Here is a 23692-nt window from a genome sequence, read left to right as displayed (position 1 = left end):
TCATTCATCCAAGTGAGAGAGAGAGAGGGAGAGAGGTCACTGTTAAAACAGAACTTTCCCCCTCATACTTGCAACACACCAAACTCAGGGGTTTGTTTTTTTGTGTGCCTCGGACGTGCTCAATGCTGTTTTAACCAGTTTACCTCTTTATTTCAATAATAAAATGAGCATAATGGCATGGTTAAAAAAGCTTGAATGCAATCAGCTGATGCAGCGCATGGCTTTCAGAGCCTGTTTTTTAACATTAACTCAATTAAATCTCCATAAACAAATTGGATCCTGCAGGACAGACTGGGTACACTACATGTTAAGTGCCGATCATAAGGGCCGAGTATTGATCGGCGATCAGGGCCACCATCCAGGCTGGGCTAAAGGTGAAGGTGACAAGAAACCGCCGCTTGTCTGGAGGTGTGTGTGTGTGTGTGTGTGTGCATATGTGTGTGTGTGTGTGTGCATATGTGTGTGTGTGTGTGTGTGTGTGTGTGTGTATCATTTAGAGGGGGTTCTGCCAGCCTGCCACACCCCCACCCCCTCACACACACACACACACACACACACACACACACACACACACACACACACACACTCCCCCCCTTCCATCTCCTACTCCTCTCTCCCTCACTTCCAATACCTCACTCCCTCCTTTACCCCTTTCTCCTCTTTCCACCCCTACCGGAGGTGTCTCAACTAATTTCCTTTCCTCCGCCGGAGGAAAGAGTTTTCTCCTAAGGTCGTCGCCCGGCTCTCTGACAGACGCACGGACAGGGAGTGGAATAGGGGGTGGAAGGGGGGGGGACGACGACGACAGGACTTACAGACTGGGAGAGGAGAGCTCTCGCTATCACTGGGCCTGAAGACTTAATAATAAAATATTCCATATTTATACCGAAATCCTCGGCTGATAGTGGTGGACAGGGCCATTTCAGCAGCTGTGGCAGAGGCAGAGGCAGCAGCAGCAGCCCACCATTTGAAAGTGAAAGAGATATGGCTTGGTTCACTGTGAATGAAGAGAGGGAGCATGAGAGAGAGAGAGAGAGAGAGAGAGAGAGAGAGAGAGAGAGAGAGTGCCTGATGGAGGCAGAGGGAGAGTGAGAGAGGCGAAGGGGGCTTCATGGTAGTCAGATGAGGGGCGTCAGGCTCTCTCCCGGCACTGCCGATGGATGACTCGGGGGCGTCTGAGCGTGGCGCCACAGGACATGCCCACGAGAGGCGCTCCGATCAGATACCCCCACTTATGCATCGCATATCCATACCCCATCTCATGCAGAGAGGTCGATATAAGTTGCGGAACTTTCTCTGTTTTGGTCATTATAAATGGACCACTTGTATGTATGAATGAACTAAGATGGTTTTCAGCTAAGACAAACATAGATATGTGTGAAAGAATTAAAAAATGTACGTTACATTAATACTATGCTGTACAAACACAGGAATTTCATATATGTTACAATGGTGTTTACAATACAAACCCAGAACTGTAACAACTGTTTTTTTTAACATTGATGTCTGGGGAGGGGCAAATGAACGGAATATAAAAGCATGAATCTGATCATTAGTGGCTTGTGCAAAAGTCATCAAGAACATGCTTATATTAGACTTCAAAAGGCGAACCGAGCACTTGAGTTTGTTTTCTCTCACTTCTTCCCACCTAATTTTCCCAACACTCATCTCCACAAATAACAAATGAGCAAAAAACAACCTCTCGACTTTCAGTGAAAGTGTGGGTCACACCTCTAACTGTAACGAACAGTAGACTGGGAGTGTGTGTGTGTGTGTGTGTGTGTGTGTATGTGTGTGTGTGTGTGTGTGTGTGTGTGTATGTGTGTGTGTGCGTGTGTGTGTGTGTGCGTGTGTGTGTGTGTGTGTGTGTGTGTGTGTGTGTGTGTGTGTGTGTGTGTGCTTGTGTGTGTGTATGTGTGTATGTGGAGCGATTAAAATGACAGGGAGACAGATCAAGCGTGACACATGAAAGGGCACTGGAAGAAAAGCTCCAAAACTGAGCAACGCAGCCCCATAACATCCCCCTACTCACTACCAGAGCTGAGAGAGCAGAGGTAGCGAAGAAACAACAAAAATGCCACACACAACGTGGCACATGGTCAACTCAACAGTGTGACTCCCTGAAGATTCTGCTCTGGCCCGTTCCCAGCCTAGCCCCCACTCCTGGGACCCCACTCCCGGGCCCCCACTCCCACCTCCATCTCCCCCAGGAACCAAACACGGAGCCATCCCCCCAGTATACGTCCGATGATTACACTACCCCCCCCCCCCACTACCACCACCCCCTCACCCCCCCAACACACACACACACACACACACACGCTCAGAGGGGCTAATTAAGGCTTTAATATGCAAATGAGAGCCGCAGTAAATTACACAGCTGGCAAATATGCCTGTTTTTCCCTGAAAATACATCAGGAGTGCAGCGAGGAGCGTGTTGTTGTTGTGTTTATAAAGAGACAGTGGTTTGTTTTCTTTTTTTTCTCCCTCTCTCTCCTGTTCCAGACACTCACACACACCGCCACTATTGTTGTCCCTTCTGGGGTATCTGTATCAGAGTAATTATAAGGTATTCACTCTTGTTGTAGGCCTAATGGTGCCCAAGTGGTAACATTAGGTGTGGTTAACTGTCTTTGATAGTTGATAGGGTTGCAGTACATTAGGGGATGTAATAACCAATGCCATAGTGGAGGGTACTGTAAACGCATGTAAAAAAGCTGTTTACCCATCAAAATAAACAGATTTTTAGACGTTAGCATCTATGTTAATCGAAAACATCTTGTGTTTTTACTGTGGTAAGGTAGGTAGCTAACTAAGATGCAGAGAATGCAGGTCTGAGTCAAGAGTTGCTCTTGGAACTCGGAGGCATCTCTCCAGATCTCTCAGGCATCTCTCTCTGTGGTTCTGGGCGGTTTGGCTTGTCTGCCGTGGTCTCTGGAGCACTGGCGCTGTGATGATGCGAGCCATCACTCTCCTGAGCTTGAACCTGAGTGCTGACTACATGCATGGCCAGTCTGTCACCCCCATCACCTAGCCAGCCACCGAGACTGACCAAAAGGAAGGCCTAAAAAAAAAAGAAGAAAGAAAGTTCCCCACAGGTTCCCTTTCATTCTACCGCACCTCCATGCCAACACAGATGTGCCCCCAAATATCGTTCCGCCCAGGCCCCCCTCTATGTTTCTTCTCCACATTTCCTTTCGCAAGATGTCCCTTCTCCCTATAGAGTCCTACCAATTCACATCTTTATAATGTATATATTTTATTATATATTGTATACAATTGACTTTGAATGCACCTATAGCCAGGGAAATTCTCTCAAACCAGTATTTATCTATTGTCGGGGGAGCTCATGTCTTTTTCGGGAGAGCTCAGCTCCCCCTGGCTCCCCCTTAATACGCACCCTGAACACAGAGACAAAAGAAAAGTTTCCAACATACAACTCTCTAACACAGCTTCTAAGACCTTGTCCTCCACTCTGTACAGCTCCAAAGATCCCCGACAACTCTCTGTACTCCGATCTCCGCAGGGGGTCCCGAGGCAAGTTTCTAAACCTTTCTGTTCTCAGCACCCCTCCCTGCTAGCCTAATTATCACCCTGCGTAGGAACCCATAGTCTCAGAGTGACACCTCACTGAGAACAGGGGACATAATATTGTGGGGACGGACGTCAACAACCTGTACATATTCAAACGTATCAACATACTGTATACTGTAGGACAGAGGCGCATATGACATTGACCAACTCTAAACCAATATTTGAGAGCAGTAAACAAGCAAACACACAACCTCGAACTTGTGATTAAGAGGCAGCAAATTAAGTTTTGGGATGTAGTTCATTAGTCAGGTTGACAGAGTCCCCTGATAAGGAGAGATAAACAACTTCCACCTTGCAGTGGCTACAGATAACTTGCCCTCAGAATGTTGCTTTTCATAGGGCTGGGCTCTATGAATATTTTAGATGGGTAAATAATTAATAATTAACGCCAAACAGGCCAATGATCAAATGGAGCAGTGCGGCAACAGACATTAAAAATCAGACGCTTGTAAACAAAGACGCGAGGACCCAGATTTCCTCCCTCTGCCACATTTTTGCCTTTTAATATGCGCATCGACAATTGCCCCCCACGTTCAAATAAAACCACACACACACACGCATACACAAATCCATACATAGGCACACACACACACACACACACACACACACACACACACACACACACCCACACACACACACACACATCCAGACCAATGGCATCACACACTCTCTCACATGCACACATACACACACAAGTATACCTCACTCGTTTTCCTTTCAAAAAATGAAATTTTCACATTTCTTTGCGACCCGGGGAATACAGCGGCACTGAGTGAGAACACTTGATCTAGCCACCCGCTGTTTTCTGATGGAAAGATTTGCTTTTTAATACAATCGTCACTCCTCCCACCTGGATATGCCATGCCAAGACAAATCCCAGCTGTGTGACACCCAACCTGACGGAGCTCAAATATTTCCTCATTACCATTCCTTTAACATCCTACCAGGGTAACTATTCTCAATCATACTATATGGTCCTGTCTCTCAGGCAAGCATTAAATGCTTTTCTCTAACAAGGATATTTTTTACTGTCCTCATTAGAATCGAAAGAGCACCTGCCAGATCTACGTTCTCAGTGTGTTAACCTATGATCGTATCCAATAGTATTTTTCCATAAACTGGCATTTATCTTCATTTGACTTTTGCCAGGGGAGAAATTTGATAAAAATGTGAATTAAACAGGTAAACAACAAGCATACAAACAAAACCACTGCAAACAAAAATAAAACAAGTTTCGAGCTGCACACGAATAGCCTTTAGAGTTAATTTTAAAATAAGCATTCCCTTCCTTGGAGATTCTAATTAATGCTTTAATATGCAAATAAGTTAGCGGAGATAAAATCATGACAAACAGATGGCAAGTACGGGTAATTATTTTCTGAATCCAGCAGGGGCATGTATTAAAGTTGTGGCACCATTTTCCTCAGGCCTTCACAGCCACAGAAAAAAAAAGCAACACTGACGTACTGTATCAATAAATGCCCTTTTTGTGAGTCTGCATCCTGTTCTAATAGTTCTAACAGGTCATAAATAACTTTAGACCATTCTGGATTACACTTATTGTTATTTGTATTCATAAGAAAGTAAAAATAAATGTACAAAAGGAGGTATGGGAAATATTGGGAGATTAAAGAGACAGTTCATCTGTTTAAATTGCATAAATGTTACCCTATGTTGAAAATATTATTTGGGCCACCAGAAACAATGATATAGTCTACATCCTACGTAAAGAAACATTTAAGAAACTTTATGTATTGTATTTACTGTATTTTAAATGAACTTTCCCTTTAAGGCAACCATGACAGACTGCAAATAAAAACCAACCTGTTCCTCTTTGGGTGCTTGGTCCAGGTCCAGTGTGGTCAGAGAGTGGTTGATCCGTAGGGCTAGTGAGAGGGCCATGAGACCTCCGGCCGTGATCTCGTTCTCACGTACATCCAGTTGCTGAATCTGGCGGCTTTCAGCGATGAACTCGGCTAATGCTACAGCACCTGTCATACACGTCCATACATACACAACACACACAAACACATGCACACATGGCCAACACCTGTGTGAGATAATGATCACCTGTTCCTATGATAGAGACAGAAGGATCACTTATTTGTGTGTGAGAAAAGCCCTTGTTTTTTCACCCGAGTCAGCCATGTGTACACACAGAGAGAAATAGAATGTCTCAAATTTACAGTTTTCTTATAGAAGTCGTATTCCCTCCTAGGCATTGTTCTTTACTAAGATACATTTCATGCAAAATCTAAAATGTTAATCTACATTCACTTAGGAAATAGGTTCAGCAACATATAGTATCGGCCTACAGCAATCTGTATGTTTAGCAATCACACATGAAGGTCAACCGTAAGAAGAGATCAATGGAGGAAACTCACAGGATGGGCTCATTGAAATGCATTGAATGGAATGAGTAATAGAATCAAACACGTGTGTATGATACCAGTCCTCATTACGTTCCATACATGTCATTCCATGCACAATGAGCCCGTCCTCCGATATCTACCTCCACCGGCCTCACTTGGAGAAGATACCTTCACAGGTGATGTTTGTTTGGGCCAGGCCTAGCTGCAGCAGTGACTGGTTCATCATCAGAGACTCCCTCAGCGTATGGAGACCTCTGTTCTGCAGATTGTTCTTCCCCAAGTTCAGTGTCTCTAAAGTCTTTTGGACTGCCTAAAATAAAGCACGACAGAAAACTGTATTGGATTATGTAGCAACCATAACATTATTGACTACATTTATTTATTGAGTTGTTAAGCAAGGACACATCAGAGCTACAGTACAGTATACAAAACACTGGCATCTGTTGTGTATCATAATTTCCATCAAGCTGGATCAAGCTTGCGAGTTGTTTTATGGGGAATATCAAAGAATGTTTCATCAGCTCTGAGCCGCTCCACAGAAGTCCCCGTTTTGACTCCCCAGAGCAAAATTAGCGATGTAGCCTGATTAGCAGTCGTATAAACCTGGAGGTGTCCGGGGGAGGAGAGTATAAGGGAGGGGGATGAGGTGGGGGGGGGGGGGGGCACAAGAGATGTTGTTTAACAGAGCAATAGAGCACACTGGAACACGTAACACTCCTTTGGTCACCCAACAAAACTGAGGGGGCGGAAATGGCACGGCAACAGCAACAGACCTGGGGATGTGAGTCTTTTCTTCTTCAGAGTTAATTTGTACGGCGGTGACAACAAACCCACTCTAGAGCCACCCCGCTGTGCCGGCACTAATGCCAGCTCGGAGATGCAGTGAGGGGTGGGGATATGCAGAGGGCCCTGCATGTTCGTTGGACAACTGAAACCTTTTTCCCAAGGAGAGGGAATGAGAGGCTTGAACGGGGGAACACAAGGGGGAACGCAGGGGATGATATCGGGCAATTAAAGACTCAACTGGGTGTTGGAGCGTTGTGAGTTTGAGAGTCAAGCATGGTTAAATCCTGTCGTGTGCAAGCCACTGTAGGTTTGGAGAGGGATGTACTTAGGGGAGACCAGGATACAGGTCTACAGTTGAAAACGAAAACAGAACAGACAGATTTAGTCATTTTACATGACGAAAAGGCTTTAATGTGGGGCACTGTTTTTGTGTCTGTGTGGTGGGGGTGGGGGGGACCAAACACGTCTTTAATTAAACTAAAAAAACTTGTTGTTTGTGTTGACACCAAAGTCGTTCCATGACTGGGACCCAAACAACCCCTGTATTTACTCCCTGTTCCCTTTCTCCTTCTCTTTCAACTGACAAGACAACCCCACCAGAGGACAAAAGGGAGAATGAAATACACAAAATAGAAAGGTTAATAACAGCCCTTCCCGTGTCATATTCGACACGGCCAGCCGTTGGCCTAATTATCATCATTACGGGTGGCGAGGACGTCTACTTATCCTTCTTAATGGCAGGCCACACAAGCTCCCCTCCTAAACACATATCTATTATTTAATCAAACTGCTCCGGTTTTGGTGGCAGCAGCGGCGGAATGGAAAGCGAGAAAGGGGGGGCTTTTTTTTGGGCCCGGGTGGGCTCCTCTTTTGAATATGCCAGTGGGCCCGAGGCAAACACGAAGCAGGACCTTAATTGATGCCCTTTTGATTTCCCAATCGCCACTCACATGACAGAAAGGTGCAGTTTATGCTGCCAATCGGGCCAGCTAAAGGAAGGAATGGATGTTATTAGGGATTATACAGGCAGATATGCAGCGGAGAGAGAGGTGGAGGAGGGATGTTTTCAGCAGGATGGGTTGAGTCCTCCAGTGTGTCATTTCCTTTGTCCTCGGTAGCTTAGGTCAGTCATCGGAGGCTTTCTATTTCTCAAGATGACACCATATTTTGTACAGTGCACCAAAATGCAATCCACAGACAACTTGACGTAGTCAGGAAATACATTTCTGATCGCACTAGCAAGACCGTTGTTGTCTACGGTCAGGCATAGCCAGCCTTTTTGTTAAGTAAGGAGTGGAGGGGCTGTGGTCAAGCCACACCTCTATCACTTCCGCAGTGTCCCAGAACTGAAGGGAACGAGACAGGGTGTGACTAGGCAATGAGGTGTGCCACCACTGGTGATTAGTCGCTAACATGTGTTCATGAGGTTGCGAACATGTCAAATCAGTAACCTGGCCAGTGTTTTTCTTAGTCTTGCGCTGTGGTTGTCCTTACCAAAACCTTGGTGAGATGGACCAAGCCATTGTAAGTGATATGGTTGTTCCACAGTAGCAGGACCCTCAGACCAGCTGTTTGCACTTTCAGGCCATCACAGATCTCCTCCAGACCTGGACCAGAACACAATATAAACATACATGACAACACAGTAGGCTGAGCAGAATATCACTGTCTGTGCTTATTCATGTTTTTAAACTGAGTATAATTGTATGCTAAAACTGAGGAAAGAGAGAACCATCGACCAGCACTCTTTTAGCGTTTGGGCTTTAGTTTGAAATAAAAGAAAATGCAATAAGAGGAAGCTGTGTTGACTTTCAGGGCCACCGTAGGAAGGTTCGAGGTTGTCCTTGTGGGGTGCTGTGTCCCATCTCTCCTGAAGTATGCACTTGTGCACTTCCCTATGTGGATTTAGAGAACATACAGTAGGGCAAAATCAAATCCATGTTGGAAAGTGCACAAGTGCATCGGGACAAATGGGACAGAGGAAATGTTGTGACCTTCACCTGAGTCTGCTATAGAGTTGTCACTGAGGTCGAGCACTCTGAGGGTGCAGTTGTATCTGACGAGGTCTCCTAACTGCATGGAGTCTTGGTAACTGTTGAGATGGTTGTTGGCTAGGTAGAGCTCTTGAAGGGCTTGGTTGGTCTTCAGTGCACTGACTAAGGAAAAACAAAACCAACAGTAGGACGTTAAATAATGTTTCATTTAATGTCATAGAACATTTACATTTACATCATTTACATTTACATTTTTGACATTTAGCAGACGCTTTTATCCAAAGCAACTTAGAACATAAGTACATTTGTCTTAAGTACGTGAATCATCTATACATCAGTCATCATAAGCAAAAATGTATGCTAGGACCAGGTGCCAATTCCATTTGCAGTCACACTGCTAGAAGAAGGAAGGATTTTTATTTTAAAGTGTTTTATTCTTATTATTAACAGTAGAGGAACTGTACAGGGGGGTAGTGGGGGTGAAGAGGTCTTTAGCAGGGACAGTCAATATATAGCCTGAAGAGATGGGTCTTCAGTCTGCGGCGGAAGATCAAGCTGTCTCGAGAGGAACTTTGACAGTACAATGTTGGAGAGAGTCAACTGCTCTTAGTGGTAGTATTGTGCAGAGTGACTTGAACATAATTGAAAGCACAGCATGGCACACGCTCTCCCTCAATTACTAGTAAATATCAAGTAGCATTACCCATTGTGCAAAGCTCAAACCTTCAATCAAATCTATATTCCCCCAAAATATACAAAAATGTAATGCTGTTATTTCTCTCAATTCATTATTGTGTAGCAAACTGTGTTGCATGAGGAAAGTGTGTGTGTGTGTGTGTGTGTGTGTGTGTGTGTGCGACGTGTGTGTAACGCGACCTATGTGTGTGTGTGTGTTTGTCTATGTCGGTGTGCTGCACGTGGGTCTCCCTCGCCAGATCGATGCAGTAGATTTGATCAGGCCCTTTGGGCTGTATGTGTAATGCCAACATTGTCATCAGGCACAGTGGGATCCAAATGGAAGGATCGGTGGATTGATCCGGGGCGACTCCACCGTGAGGCGGCCCGCCTAGTCCCGCAATCAGGGCCCCCTCAGATCGAAGGCAATGATCCACAGCTGGGCCCCCCGCCGAGAGGGAGGTGGACTGGGGGGAAGGCATGGAGGGGGGTGGTGCGGGTGAGGGTTGGGGGAGAGAGGGATGCGGACGTACAGCCCCAAAATATCAAATGGATCTAGTAGGCTTAAAGGGACAGGGTCTTTGTCTCTGTCTTGAGGTTATGAGGAAGAACAGGAATTTAGCATGAGAAAGAACAAGAATTTAGCATTCTTCAAATAAAAAAATGTTGGAGTGCTTGGTATCACTCTTTTGTGTCTCTTACTTTCGCATCTTTTGGACGATGAAGACGACAAGCCTACACACGTACTGTATAACCTCCTCACCCTGTCTTAACCCTCCCTGCAAAAGGAAATCAACGGTGTGTAAATTGCCATGTGTGTGTGTGTGAGAGAGTGTGTGTGTGTGTGTGTGTGTGTGTGCCTATACCTATCGCTGGCTCATTTTCAGATCATTGTCTCCTCCCTGATCACTCTGACCCCCCGCAGCTCTGTGAGGAGGACACTCCGGTCGTCACGGTTACGTCTGGGAGATGAAACACCAGCCAATCAATCAGAGTCACAGAGGACACCATGACTAAAGCCATCAGACAGAGCCTAAGGGCGTGACAGTGGTGAAATCTTTCATCTTACCCTTTCCTTATACTTGATTCAGGCCGTATGGTCAAATGCTAAACAACTAAATCAACTAAAGCACCCTTTTCACACTAAAGAACTGAGCCAAGCCAAGCTGTGCTGCTCTGGCCTCGTGATGAATCCACCTTATACCCTAACCACACTGCAGAACCAAGCTTAGCTGTACTGGGCTGTACCGGGCTGGCCTGGTTTCACCGTAGTTGCTGTAACAATGCATGAAAGGACCATGTGAAAAGATAATAAATCAGTAGTGTGAAAAGCACAAAGGAAAGGACAATGTTGTACAGTATCAAACATCTATCAATCAGTATGTTCAAATACTGTATATACCACGGTGGCAGCAGTACAACAGCTAATGAACAGAATACAGTGTACTTGTGAGGGTAGTTTTATCCAGGACTGGTGAATAACGTTTCACACATCTTACATGCTTCTTAAGGAAATAATCTTATCGAGTGCCCTTCAGAGAGAGAGAGAGAGTGAGAGTGGAACCCTCTTGTTGGAGGTTCAACGCTTTTCCTACTGGATGGCGAGGAGAGCACTGGCCACTCGTGCCTGGTTGTGAGTGTACATGGGGTAGTGTCTGTCTCTGGCCCCTGTGCCTGAGTGGATCGGTGCGGCGGTGTGTAAAGTGACAGGCTGAAGATTAGGACATCTAATCCCCGGCCAGTCCCACTGTGAGGGTCACAGGGCCAAAATCTGCCACTACCTCTCCCTGTCCTCCGTCATCTGTTCCTGCTGGCCGGGGCCGAGGCACGGACAACACTCTCTCTTGCTCACACGCGCACACGTGCACGCGCGCGCATACACACACACACACACACACACACACACACACACACACACACATACACACACACACACACACACACACATTTGTGCCATTCATGCTATTCTGCACATGAATGAGGAAGGTCAGTCTGTTCTATCCCAGTTCTTCTACACTGTGTGTGTGTGTGTGTGTGTGTGTGTGTGTGCGTGCGTGCGTGCGTGTGTGTGTGCGTGTGCGTGTCTGTGTGTGCGTGTCCGTGTGTGTGTGTGTGTGTGCGTGCGTGTGTGTGTGTGTGTGCGTGTCCGTGTGCGTGTCCGTGTGTGTGTGTGTGTGTGCGCGTGTGTGTGTGTGTGTGCGTGCATGCATGTGTGTCTTATACAGGGCATACCGAGTGTGAAGAGGGGCCTGCCGCTGAGACAGGTGCTTTGGAGACGCAGCACGGCAAGTCTGCTTGCGGGGAGGGCTTTTGACAAGGCCTGGACCGGATACTCCAACATGGGCGTGTTACAGGCATCCAGCCTCCACAGACAGCCACTCTACAGACAGACAGACAAACAGACAGACAGACAGACAGGGGGAATGAGAGAGAGAGAGAGAGAGAGAGAGAGAGAGAGAGAGAGAGAGAGAGAGAGAGAGAGAGAGAGAGAATGAGCATGACGAGAATGAAAGGGGCTAAGAGGCTAGACTGTGGTCTGGCCTTTGTATCTACCCTCTGATCAAATCAAATCAAATCAAATCAAATTTTATTTGTATAGCGCATTTCTTACAAGATGCAACTCAATGCGCTTCACACAATGAACATTTTCAGTCAATCAGTCAATCAATCAATCAATACTGATAGAGCCGCGAGCAGGCAAAAGTGAAAACCTGTACACTATATCAAAAACCTTCTGAACCTGGAGAGAGAGAGAGAGAGAGAGAGAGAGAGAGAGAGAGAGAGAGAGAGAGAGAGAGAGAGAGAGAGAGAGACAGAAAGACAGAGATACAAGCTGGATGGATAGAGATGGAGAGGCTGAGGGGATAGGGCTCTGCCCAAAGTCTGGACTCGCCTCTATCCTGAGTAGAAGGCTATCCTCACCCTCTCTCCCATCAAACACATGCCTATCTGAGGAGAGGCCAGAGAGAAGTGCGAGTAAGGGAAAATAACCCCAACTGACAGTGAAAAAGTGGGATGGAGAGATAGAGAGAGAGATAGAGAGAGAGAGAGAGAGAGAGAGAGAGAGAGAGAGAGAGAGAGAGAGAGAGAGAGAGAGAGAGAGATGGAGGTTCAAGGGCTAGGCTGTGCCCGTGGTGGGGACTGGCCTCCATGCCTCACATCATCATCAAACACTAGCCTGTCAGAAGGAGAGGAGAGAGAAAGAGAGGAAGAGGAGAGGGGGAATGTGAAATAAAAAGGAAGAAAACAGCTCTTGAGTGACAGAGGAATAGTAGCAGGTCTGGGGGCCATTGGTTAGTCTCAATACCCTACGTCCGGCAACATCAAACGTGTCCAGATTTTGTCCCTCTTCAACAAGGTGATTTTGATTGATCTGGCGTAATACCGCCTAAGAGCTTGTTTTTGGTCTTCCCCTTGAAGTCCATCTCACCACGAGGAAAGAAACTCTCACCTCTCTTTCATCTCAGGAGCTGCAGCTAATTGAAGGAATCGGAAGGAGTGAATTTACTGTATGAGAATCTGGCACTCTCATCTAACTCTCACTCCCTCCAGAAAAGGAGTGGTTGTCATTTGGCTTATTTTGTCATTGGGAAAATGGCTTATCCTTCATATAGGTCTGTCTTTCGAACTCTGCTCCGTCTGTTGCTCATGTCCTCGGCGAGGGTGAGAATCCTGGGAAAGCTTTTCTTCCAGGATGCTCTCTCACCCCAAGGACCCGGGCAGCCCATCAGAAATGACATTTGGGATCCGCGGGATCATTTTTCCTCTCTCCCAGCTAATCAGATGCCCACGGTAATGAAGTCTGCGGCACTGGGGTAATGGAGTGTGTGTGTGTGTGTGTGTGTGTGTGCATGCGCGCATGCGCACACACACACACACGAACATCTGTCATTAATAGCTGACAAAGCCTTGTAGCCTCTCAGGGAACTTTTCAACTTGGAGTGTACTTTTTCCTCATTTTCTCAATCCACTACTACCGACATCTCTCTCTCTCTCTCTCTACCTCTCTCTCGCTTAAAGCTGCACACTCTCACCCTGTTAAATCCACACAGAAACGTATTGCACTTTAGTACTACAATGTACCTGCTTTATCAAATGAGAAAGAGCCTTCCAACCAGATATCCCCATGCTAGTGTTGTCAGAGATGTCAAGATGGGTTGTGGATTCATAGTACAAAATCATATCCAGCAAAGACGATGCACCCTAGGAAAGAGAAGGAGAGCAAGGCCTAAATTCAACAGGAAAGCAATAATAGTGTTCCAGCTCTATTTGATGGAAAATCAAATCTGATACACAAGGACAGCTGAATATGAAACTGTATTGAAGTTTAGAAGAAAAAAAAATGTACTCATAAAACTTACATTTTCCTCCAGTTCTGTCGCCTGCAGATTGATGAAATCAAACTGCAGCGATTTCAATATGACTTCCAGAGACTCGCAGGCGCGGTGGTCCAATCGCTCACCTGAGAACGAATGCAATCAAACCAAAGATAATTGGGGCTGTTCGCTAATAGACGAAATTGCACGTCTCCAGTCAGGAGTCAATGTATTTTTTGGGGGGTCGTGATTGGAGATTTAAACAACTCAAACAACTCACACACAACAACACCCCCTTCCCCTCCTTTCAACGACCTCCCCTGCAACGCTCTATCTATTCATCTGTACAATTCTCAAACATTTTCCAATAAACTGCAAAGCCTTGGAAAAAAAGGGAAAACAGAGGGAAAAAAAGGAATCATGTCTCTGCAGGTGATATGACTACTACTTGTATCGAGTAGAGTTTCCAGCAAGAGGCGCTCCCCAAGTGCAGTACATGTTCACGTCCGACTGCCCTCGCCCTCCCCCTTCCCCCAAGTCAGGAAATCAAAGGGCGCCTGATTATTCAGGAACAGATGACTTTTAAACAAAGCCTAGAGAAACACTTTGATGGCCACAGCAGTCCGTCTCTATTAACAGTCCCCCCCCCACCCTTCCCTCCCCCTTTCCTCTCATAAACTCTTATCTGCCTGGCCGGGAAGGCGAAGGCAACATCGCTTAGAGCTCCAGGACAGGGGGAAGACGATAATTTATTCATCATTAGCATAATCATTTTACAAATGATTTTTTTTTTTCCTTCGTCTTCTTTTTACAATAATCACTTAACTGTACCGTAGGAAAGGGGGGATCTGGAATCCCATGTTTCTAATCCCTTCTGTTGTGCGCAGATAATGACACCAAGTGTCACCCCAGTCAGATGTCATCAGTGCGTGACAACAGGGGGGAGAGGCTGTAGGATCTGACCCTGTGTTGAAATCACACAGGAGTCTCACTGAGGTAACTGCTTCCAGGGGGTTCTCCCTGAACGGAAGCTCCTCTGCAATAGGGAGGGTCACTTTCAATCTGATCCAGTCTGTATTTGTCCAAGTCATTGATTCATGGGAAAATGTTCTTGTGCCATGAATGAATTATTGAAATGTAAGTTGCTTCAATCCGAATCCCACTATTTAATCAAATGTGTTATTTTGTGGGTAGAATATATATACTGTATATAGGCCTATATAAACAAAGTGGTTGACAAATATGGTATTATCCTTGTAATACATCAAAATATACAACAAAATATTCCTCTTACATCACATACTGTACTGTACACTCTGACCATATGAGGGACTGACTGTATGTAAGTTAACATCAAACCTTCACCTTACCTTTCAAATCCAGACATCTGGTTCTACCATTTAAACAGGTGACCTGCTGTTGATATGAGAGGAAGGAGAGGGAGAGGGAGAGCAAAGGGAGAGAGAGAGAGAGAGAGAGAGAGAGGAGAGAGAGAGAGAGAGAGAGAGAGAGAGAGAGAGAGAGAGAGAGAGAGGGAGAGGGAGAGAGACAGAGAGACAGAGAGAGAGGGGATATGAGAATTGTTTGCTCTTTGACAATAAATGAAGCCTCACACACACCAAACACAAATACAAACATGTGCACACACACAAACACACACACAACCACATATACACAAGGCCCCTGTATCCAATGCACACAGTGACACAGAGACAGACAGAGAGACACAAACACACACACACACATACACACACACACACACACGCACACACACACACACACACACACACACACACACACACACACACACACACACACGCCACAAGGCCTCTGCATCAGATGCCTCTGGCTTGTTTGTTCATAGTCAGCCCTGGCTTACACAACCACAACTATGAATTATGAATTTCACACGGGTTTACTGTTGATGGCAACACCATGTCCTAATTAACCAGTGTATATTAATTAGAAACAGCTGGTCATCTGTTGATGCGTTCATTTGCCAAGCCACTGTTCCACATACATCTAATTTGACTGCATCAATCTCAAAGGTGACATAATTGCGTGGCTAGTGTAAATGGTAATCTGTTCTTCTCTTGACAACCAGAACAGGGGGAACAACAACAAGAATCCCCTTCCTTACATGCAGATGAAGAAAATAAGAAAAAAAAGAAAGTCCCTCAGACTGTGGTGGTGTGGTGTGTGTGTGAGTGTGGGGGGGGGGGGGATCATTTCAACTGTTTCCCTCACATCAAGTGAGGAGACGAATGTTGTTCGCCTTCGTTCTGGCAGATTTCCATTGTGCGGGAGGATGCCACCGGCTTATTTTCATATACTGCCTGTTGTCTTTCATCGCTAAATATGACTCATTGTTCAAAGGACATGAGAGTACAAAAGGACTCTGAATATTTTTCCTCCATTCTCCCCCATGTAGGAGAAGACATTCTCTAAGAGGAGACAAAGGAACCCTCCTAAAATGTTGGTGGAGAAACGTTGAATGATCAATATGACATAAATTACAGTTATATACACGTATATATACACAGAAGCTTGCCATTTAAATTTAAACTACTGAATTTCCTTGGTAATTATAAGTGTAGAGAGACACATCTGAAACAAAACATATCCCAACCCTAACATTGAAGTGCATATAGGATCATGTATAAGAACTACTAGTGCAAAGTAGGCTACAAGAAAACGCTACAAGTACCATTCATTCTGACAATTCAAACACCATTTTGCAGCAGAGAGATGATAGGGCACACACACACGCACGATTGTACGCATGCGTGCACACACACACATACACACACAGACACACACACACATGAAACACACACACACACACACACACACACACACACACAAATACAGTAGTTGCTGTTTTTCATCTTAATGAATTTCTGAACTTGTGAGCCCTCTTTCGCTGTGCAGAGCCGAGATGTGCTGCTCTGCGCTGTCTAGCGTGGTGGGAAGAGAAAAAAATGTGAAGAAGCTGAGTGCCAAATCTATTGATGTGTCAGGAGGGAAAGGACAAAATGGAGTGATAAAAAGAAAAGCTTTTCCTCTCCCAGGCAGAGAGGGATATGGTTTATAAACTTGACTTCCACAGAAGCCATCTCTGGTGCATTTGCCATTCTTCACTCTGCCGACCAGGAGCCCCACTTCCGCGCTCTGCCTCTCTGGGTGGCTTTGTATTTAGAAGTGTTTGAGAACAGCTTTTTTTGCTCATTTAATTAGTTTTATTAGTAGTATATTTTTTTCAGAGCACTTTTCTACAGTAAAGCTCTTAGGGGTTAAAATCACCCGCACATTTTCCTTTCAGCATCTTTTCTGCAATAAAGGATAAATTATTTAAAATAACACGACCTTTTATCTCACACCCTTTGAAGGCAGCAAATGAAAAATGTAAATTGGGAGCTAATTAATATGCAAATGTATTCATTCCCGGTTAACAATTAGCAATTAAACCTGCAGTGTCTAGAAAGAGCATAGACAAAATTAGTAACTTAATTTATCATTCAAAAAAATGAAAACGTACACAAAATTGTAATTGACTTTAAAAATATTTCTCTCTTTCTTCATCTGCAATGGTTTTGAAATTCTTGATTGTGCATCTGCAAAAATAATTAATGGGACTTCATGTAAAATATATTGTACGCCTAAACGGTGGGTGTCAAATATAATGTTAATATTCACCACCCCCAACGTCTGCGTTAGTTTTGGGGTATGGGTATTTATGTTTTGGTGGTGGTGGTATGTGTGTGTCTGTGTGTGTGTGTGTGTGTGTGTGTGTGTGTGTGTGTGTGTGTGTGTGTGTGTGTGTGTGTGCGTGCGTGCGTGCGTGTGTGTGTGTGTGTGTGTGTGTGAGTGTGTGTGTGTCAGAGGTATAAACATCTCCTCTGTGGTACATTCTAATCACTGCATCTGCAAGGTCCAGAGGGAGTGCTACACATTAAAGTTTAAAGTCTGGAAGTTAGTTATTCATATTTGATGGTGTTTAGATATGAGTTGAGATTCTCCTTCGTATCGCCGGGCAGACGTTTATTGCATATCAGAGACACTGTGGCGTACTGATGAATGCTGAGGCACAGGGGTGCTGCCGGGAGCAGGAGGAGAAGGAACGAGGGAGGAAGGCAGAGAATGAGAGAAGGAGAGAGGGGAGGGATACACAGGAGACAGAACTGACTCCGATGGGTGAACCATTTGGTTTGAAATCTAAACTCCTCGCAAGAACCTTTGCCTCATCGAGAAGAATGTCAGATCTTATCAAGACACTGCTGCGGCTACTCCCATTGCTTCTGCAGCATATTACATACAAATACTACTGCTGCTGCTGCTGCTGCTGCTACAGTGCAAGAGATAATACTCCTTTCAAACGCTTTGATAATACTGGGAATACAGTACTACCCACCATGTTAAGTATTTTCATTGGACTCATGTGCTCAAGACCCACAAACTAACATTGTTAGAATAACTACACACAATATCATGAATACCTTTTTTCTGTAGGATAATGGTGTGCAGTAACATATTGATTAGAATATAATGGAATAGAATAGAATAGAATACAAAATAATAGAACATAATCGATTAGAATATAATATAATAGAATTGTTATTTTTCTCAAACGGAACTCCAGGGTCCCTTGCACATCACCAACATAGCTTACATCTGATCACTTGTTAATTGTTCATGTTAAAAATGTCCATATAAAAATTACAAGAAGTTTATGAGTGTGGTTTTGCAGTGTCTCTCACCTCTAAATAAAGAATATTCTAGTGACAGTTTGCCTGAACAAACGTTGACAAGCAGTGAGTGAGTGTGTGTGTGTGTGTGTGTGTGTGTGTGTGTGTGTGTGTGTGTGTGTGTGTCTGTGTGTGTGTGTGTGTGTGTGTGTGTGTGTGTGTGTGTGTGTGAGAGACTATGTGTACGGGGGTCCCAGCGGCCTTCATCCAAACTAAGGATGCCTCTTCATGCTCTCTGATAGCTGACGGTATATGACATTTCAAATGCACCAGTAACCCCACCCGCCTCAACACCCCCCATCATTGTCTGTGTTGTAATGAGAGGAGAAGACATATGTCTGGTTCCCCTGCTGTTTTTTGATAATCAGCCTACCTTTTTTATTTGCATGTGAAACACTATAACAACAGCCAAGGAAATAGTGCAGCACTTACTTAGTGACATTTACCTCTCGCCTGACTGTTCTGTACACCGGGGGAGCCGCAATAACAATCAGCATGCATTTAATTTAAAAAATGTGTTCCCTTTAGAATTACACAGAGAAGAAAATATCTTTGTGTGCCGTGAAAGGCAGACTGGCGCTAGCTAAGGATCATGTTGTAGCATTACCTTAGGTAGTGCTACAGCAGTGCAATATTAATGCTAATCAACAGACAGAAAAACTGCAGGGTTTATATATAAGGCAAGATATAAAGATTTTTGTTTTCTCTTGCCTTGGAATTTTCTGGAGGGATTTTTGTTTTTCTTCAAGGGATTTAGCCACAAAACATTGTGTGAATTGAATCTGACCTTCTGAATTTAAGAGCAGTGAAATGTCATGTTCTCGGCTTTGCACTGGGATAATTCATCCTCCAATAAATAGGGAAGTTATGTCGAGGTAATTGATTTCTCCTCAGTCCACTCAACTGAATAATCTGCTAGAAAAATAACCGATATCTATTCATTAGACGATTCAACAACAAGCAACTAATTCCTAGCTTACTGCACCTGGAGCTTACAATGCAGAGAAAATACAAACTCCTATTTATAGGTTAATAGGCTTTCAATCGTATTGTATTTTGAAAAATGCTTGGCTTTTTCAACCTTTGTTAGATTGAGCTCCAAATGATTGCAGAGCACTCAAATACAAACTGAGATGCCATTGAAATAAATGAATAGAAAAGGAAATACATCCAAAAAACACAACAAAGGCAACAGCAGTAATCATTCAAGAATGCCCAACCATGCTTTGTGTCAATGTCAAGTGTCTCAATTTGAATCTGAATCAAGCAGGTACCTCTCCTCCTCTTGCCCAATAACGTTGTTGATAGGACTGTGTCTAAATTACAGTATGTCCATGGTGACTGTAACAAACCCTAACCCAAAACTTTTGAAATCCCAGACTTCAGAAGGAAAAGGAAATTAAAGGAGTTGAGTGTGAGCTAAAACATGGCAGCCTTTGGGCCTAGAGCTCAAATCTATTATTGTTTACCACTCCTATGAAGATGTAACCAAAAGCAATACTGTTTTATCCACTTAAAACATTTCAAAGAAACGCAAAAGCCCACGGGTACAATAAAAGCTTTAAATAGTCTTCAACGGCCAACCCCAGGGGGATTACCCTGCCTGAAAATACCTAATTTAATAAATATGCTCTTTAAGCTTGGAGTCCCATTTTGCATACTATTTATTATGAATTCACTTGCAGCCCTCTCTCGTCTAAATATTTTTCCTCTTAGCTACTGCTTAACCACACATATTTTACTCTTTTAAGAAGACCACCTACATTCATTTCAAATGGAATTGGGTTCATTAGCACCTTCAAGATAATACAGTGTGTGTGTGTGTGTGTGTGTGTGTGTGTGTGTGTGTGTGTGTGTGTGTGTGTGTGTGTGAGTCTGTATGTGCTTAATGTAAGCACTGCTAAGTCTCTCATTTTCCACAAGTAATTCTCCTTGATCTAATCATACATTTATGCAGAAGAATAACTGATGTTCTTAACACGGCTGGTCCAAGTAAAGTAAGTAAGTACATAAGATAAATTATACATGCCTGAGTGTGTGTGTGTGTGTGTGTGTGTGTGTGTGTGTGTGTGTGTGTGTGTGTGTGTGCGTGAGTGCGTGCGTGCGTGCGTGCGTGCGTGCGTGCGTGCGTGCGTGCGGTGCGTGCGTGCGGGCGTGCGTGTGTGTGCATGACTGTTTACAGCTGTGCTATTATTTACAATCCCACTAACTTAACATCCAATGTAGTAGTTAACCTGCTCTTAGCCTCTTGTTTGTTCAGAGATGCTGTTGTAATTTTTGTGCAATAAGCTTGATTGAGGCTGATTGAATGAGCTGATTCAAATTACACCAGGAATTTGAATATGTGCACATTCTCCCTGTCTGTCTGTCTAACATGGGATATCTGTTGCAGAGCTGTGTAAGCTGAGTCTATCTTTTTCGTTTAGATCTTGCTGTTGCATAAGATAAAAATGTCTGCTGTCAACACAAATCTGTATAGGTCTGGAGACAAATCAGATCACACTCACTGCAGTATAAACTACTGATATGAACTGATAACGTATGGCCCTCTGTCTGTGCTCTGTCATGAAACATGCAATAACTTACAGTACAGGTATGAACCTCCCAAAAATGTATGAATACTGTATTGCAGTGGTTCTCAACCTGTTTTAGGTTACTGTACCTCCCAACCGCATTTTGCTCTGCCCAAAGTACGCCCACGTGTTACTTTTACCATTAAGTCTGTGATCTTGACATGCACCTCTGGTTGAGAACCACTGCTGTATATAACGTTTTAGACCCCAACATCAAACTGTCTTTGACTCTGTTGTACAGAATATAGTACCATTTGTACTATATCAGTGTACCTCAAGCTGCTCCAGAATCTTGGGTTTGGGTTCCACCTGGTGCTTCTCACAGCTCCGCTTGTAGGCCAGAATTACCTCTGTCAAGGTGAGGCTGTCAACTAAAATAGAAGAATACACTCATTACAGGCTTAATGTCTCCCTGTCCCAGTGAACTGGGAGCTCCCATTCGAAAGTGCTTAGAGAGACTTCAAAGTGCCATACGGTAAACTGTACGCGTCTGATTGACTGTGGGGCGGGAGGATATGGCAGTCATTTGGGAGTGGGAAGGGCAGAGAGGATGAATGTCTGGATTATAAATCAACCAATCAGGCGATCAAATTTATCACCACTAATGGCTTACGGAGAGAGTTTCCAGATGTAACATAGGACTTTGCAGATCGGAAAAATAAACTTGACTGTTTCAATTTGTTAATGGGATTCATCATTTGTGTTGTGTCGCTCAAATGTTCTCTCACAAACAATGCATTCCATTGAAATCCCTATGATAGTAAAGGAAGGATAGGCACCATAGTCATCTCTTTAGTTCTGTAAATATAGGTATCCAAAGAATGACAGCTCCCAGCCACAAAGAGAACCTACGTATCTTCAATCTGATTATAAAGGCTCTCAGTGTGCTTCCGGATACAACAACGCATGGTGCAAACCATGGCCAATAATTAAAACCTACTTTGTCTCAAATCTAATTCGCTTATTTTAAAAACATTTAGATCACTCAGAAAACTGCTGGGATTCTATGTTGGTTACAATGTTTATGCAAATGACAAATTCATATAGGAAGGGGGAAAAACAGGGGGAGGTGAGCAGGAAGCAGCACGAATACCAATCAGGAGACAGCCTAATGAAATTAGTGATCTGGAGTAGACCATCTGTAAAATGTCAAACTTTCCAGAGAGCCAAGAATGAGAATAATTGATGGTGCTGTAACTGACAACACAGATCACAAAAACAGAGAACCTCTCTTTGCTTACGATTTAGAATCGATCCAACATCACTCCATCAATATCCGACGAAGAATTACTCATTCATAATCATAATCATCAAGAAGAGGGTGGGCTACAAGAGGGATGGACGTCGGCTCACCATTTTTCTGTGTGTCCTTGCGCTCAGCGAAGCCTGACACTATCTCCTCATCCGGAGGGAAAGATACATGCTTTTCACCTTTAAGTTTCTTCTGTAGCTGGGTCGATGACGCTGTGTCTTCTTCATCATTGTCATCATCACTGCGTCTAGTCATGCTTTTGCTTCTAAATGTCCCTCATGGATCCCTTGGGGTTGTAGAGGAACCTTCTGGGTCACATCAGTCAATTCACCTTGAGTCAACAGAACACTCTGAATTTCATCTGTTGCACTTCTCAGGGGTCATCCTTGTTTTAGACAGGTAACTCTTACAGACCATCAACTTAGAGGTATTGTTATAAAACAATAACACTGAATAAACCTAATGATTAGACTTCTAATTAAACTTGTAGCAACCAATAACCACTGTAGTAGATTTCCCGGTGTTTGCCATCTGCCTGGCTCTGAAGTGTTGTGGCCTCTCTCTGCAATACTTTTAGAGAGGGGGATACAGGACACCAGTAGGCCCATATCTTATTCATGAGACGTGCCCTGTGATGCAAGTGAAACCTAATATGTTCCTATCAAATAACTGAATAAAAGTAGGCCTATAATGTTTGGAATTAAATGTTTTGTATTTTGTGACTGTTTCAAGTTCCCCAGTCTCTGCCCTCTCAGAGCACTATTGGTAGAGCTAGGTTCATATATTCAATTATTTAGGGGCTAATATGTTTATGGATATAGGCTAAGGGCACAAATAAAGTCTTCAAAGTATTGTTAATAAGTATCCCCAGATTATGGCCATCCATTACTTTACTTAAGTAAAACATTGCTAAAAAGAGATTTATTAAATTAGTCGGAATGTTGAGCATTTCTAACAAAAAAATCTCAGTTACAGTTTTTCCCGATTGCTAAAACACAAAAGCCAATTCTCTAAACCAAATGACCAGTTCTCTAAACACATTTAATAAAACTAGCCCCCATTTGCCAAAACCATAAACACATTTCACATGAAGACACAATTCACAAAACACAATCCTCCTTTTCTCATAAATCTAAAAACATTTTGTCTTGCTAAAACACAAGTTGCAAAAAACTCTGCTCAAATTCTCAAATTAAAGCTCATGTGATGCAAAATGCTTGCCACAGTCAGCAACATTTGAACACAATGAACACACCTAGCTTCATTCATTAAACACAACGACTCAAAATGTAAGACACTTGTTGTAAATGATTGTGGTGTGTGTGTGTAGTTCCATAAATAAATAAATAAACATCACACCCTGAACATTGTTTTCAGTGAGTATT

At 43.9% G+C, this 23692-nt stretch overlaps 1 protein-coding gene across 1 annotated transcript in view; it reads right to left on the bottom strand.

Annotated features, from left to right (window-relative positions):
• The window catches only part of LOC308150035 (protein phosphatase 1 regulatory subunit 37), a gene marked incomplete at both ends in the record, with an annotated part of 37534 nt that extends 14972 nt beyond the window's left edge, over window positions 1-22562 (bottom strand). The window contains 10 exons of the mRNA XM_080522905.1: window positions 5419-5585; window positions 6135-6276; window positions 8247-8359; window positions 8753-8908; window positions 11654-11801; window positions 13505-13624; window positions 13783-13883; window positions 15108-15153; window positions 21329-21426; window positions 22409-22562. Coding sequence (XP_080379031.1) covers window positions 5419-5585; window positions 6135-6276; window positions 8247-8359; window positions 8753-8908; window positions 11654-11801; window positions 13505-13624; window positions 13783-13883; window positions 15108-15153; window positions 21329-21426; window positions 22409-22562 — 1245 coding nt within the window. The remainder of the gene's footprint in view (window positions 1-5418; window positions 5586-6134; window positions 6277-8246; window positions 8360-8752; window positions 8909-11653; window positions 11802-13504; window positions 13625-13782; window positions 13884-15107; window positions 15154-21328; window positions 21427-22408) is intronic.
• Window positions 22563-23692: the final 1130 nt, after the last annotated feature.

The sequence above is a fragment of the Nansenia antarctica genome (assembly GCF_963989245.1).
Source record: "Nansenia antarctica genome assembly, chromosome: 1".
Classification (NCBI taxonomy): domain Eukaryota; kingdom Metazoa; phylum Chordata; class Actinopteri; order Argentiniformes; family Microstomatidae; genus Nansenia; species Nansenia antarctica.
Note: the sequence above shows the minus strand (reverse complement) of the source record. Positions and strands in the feature narration are given on the sequence as shown.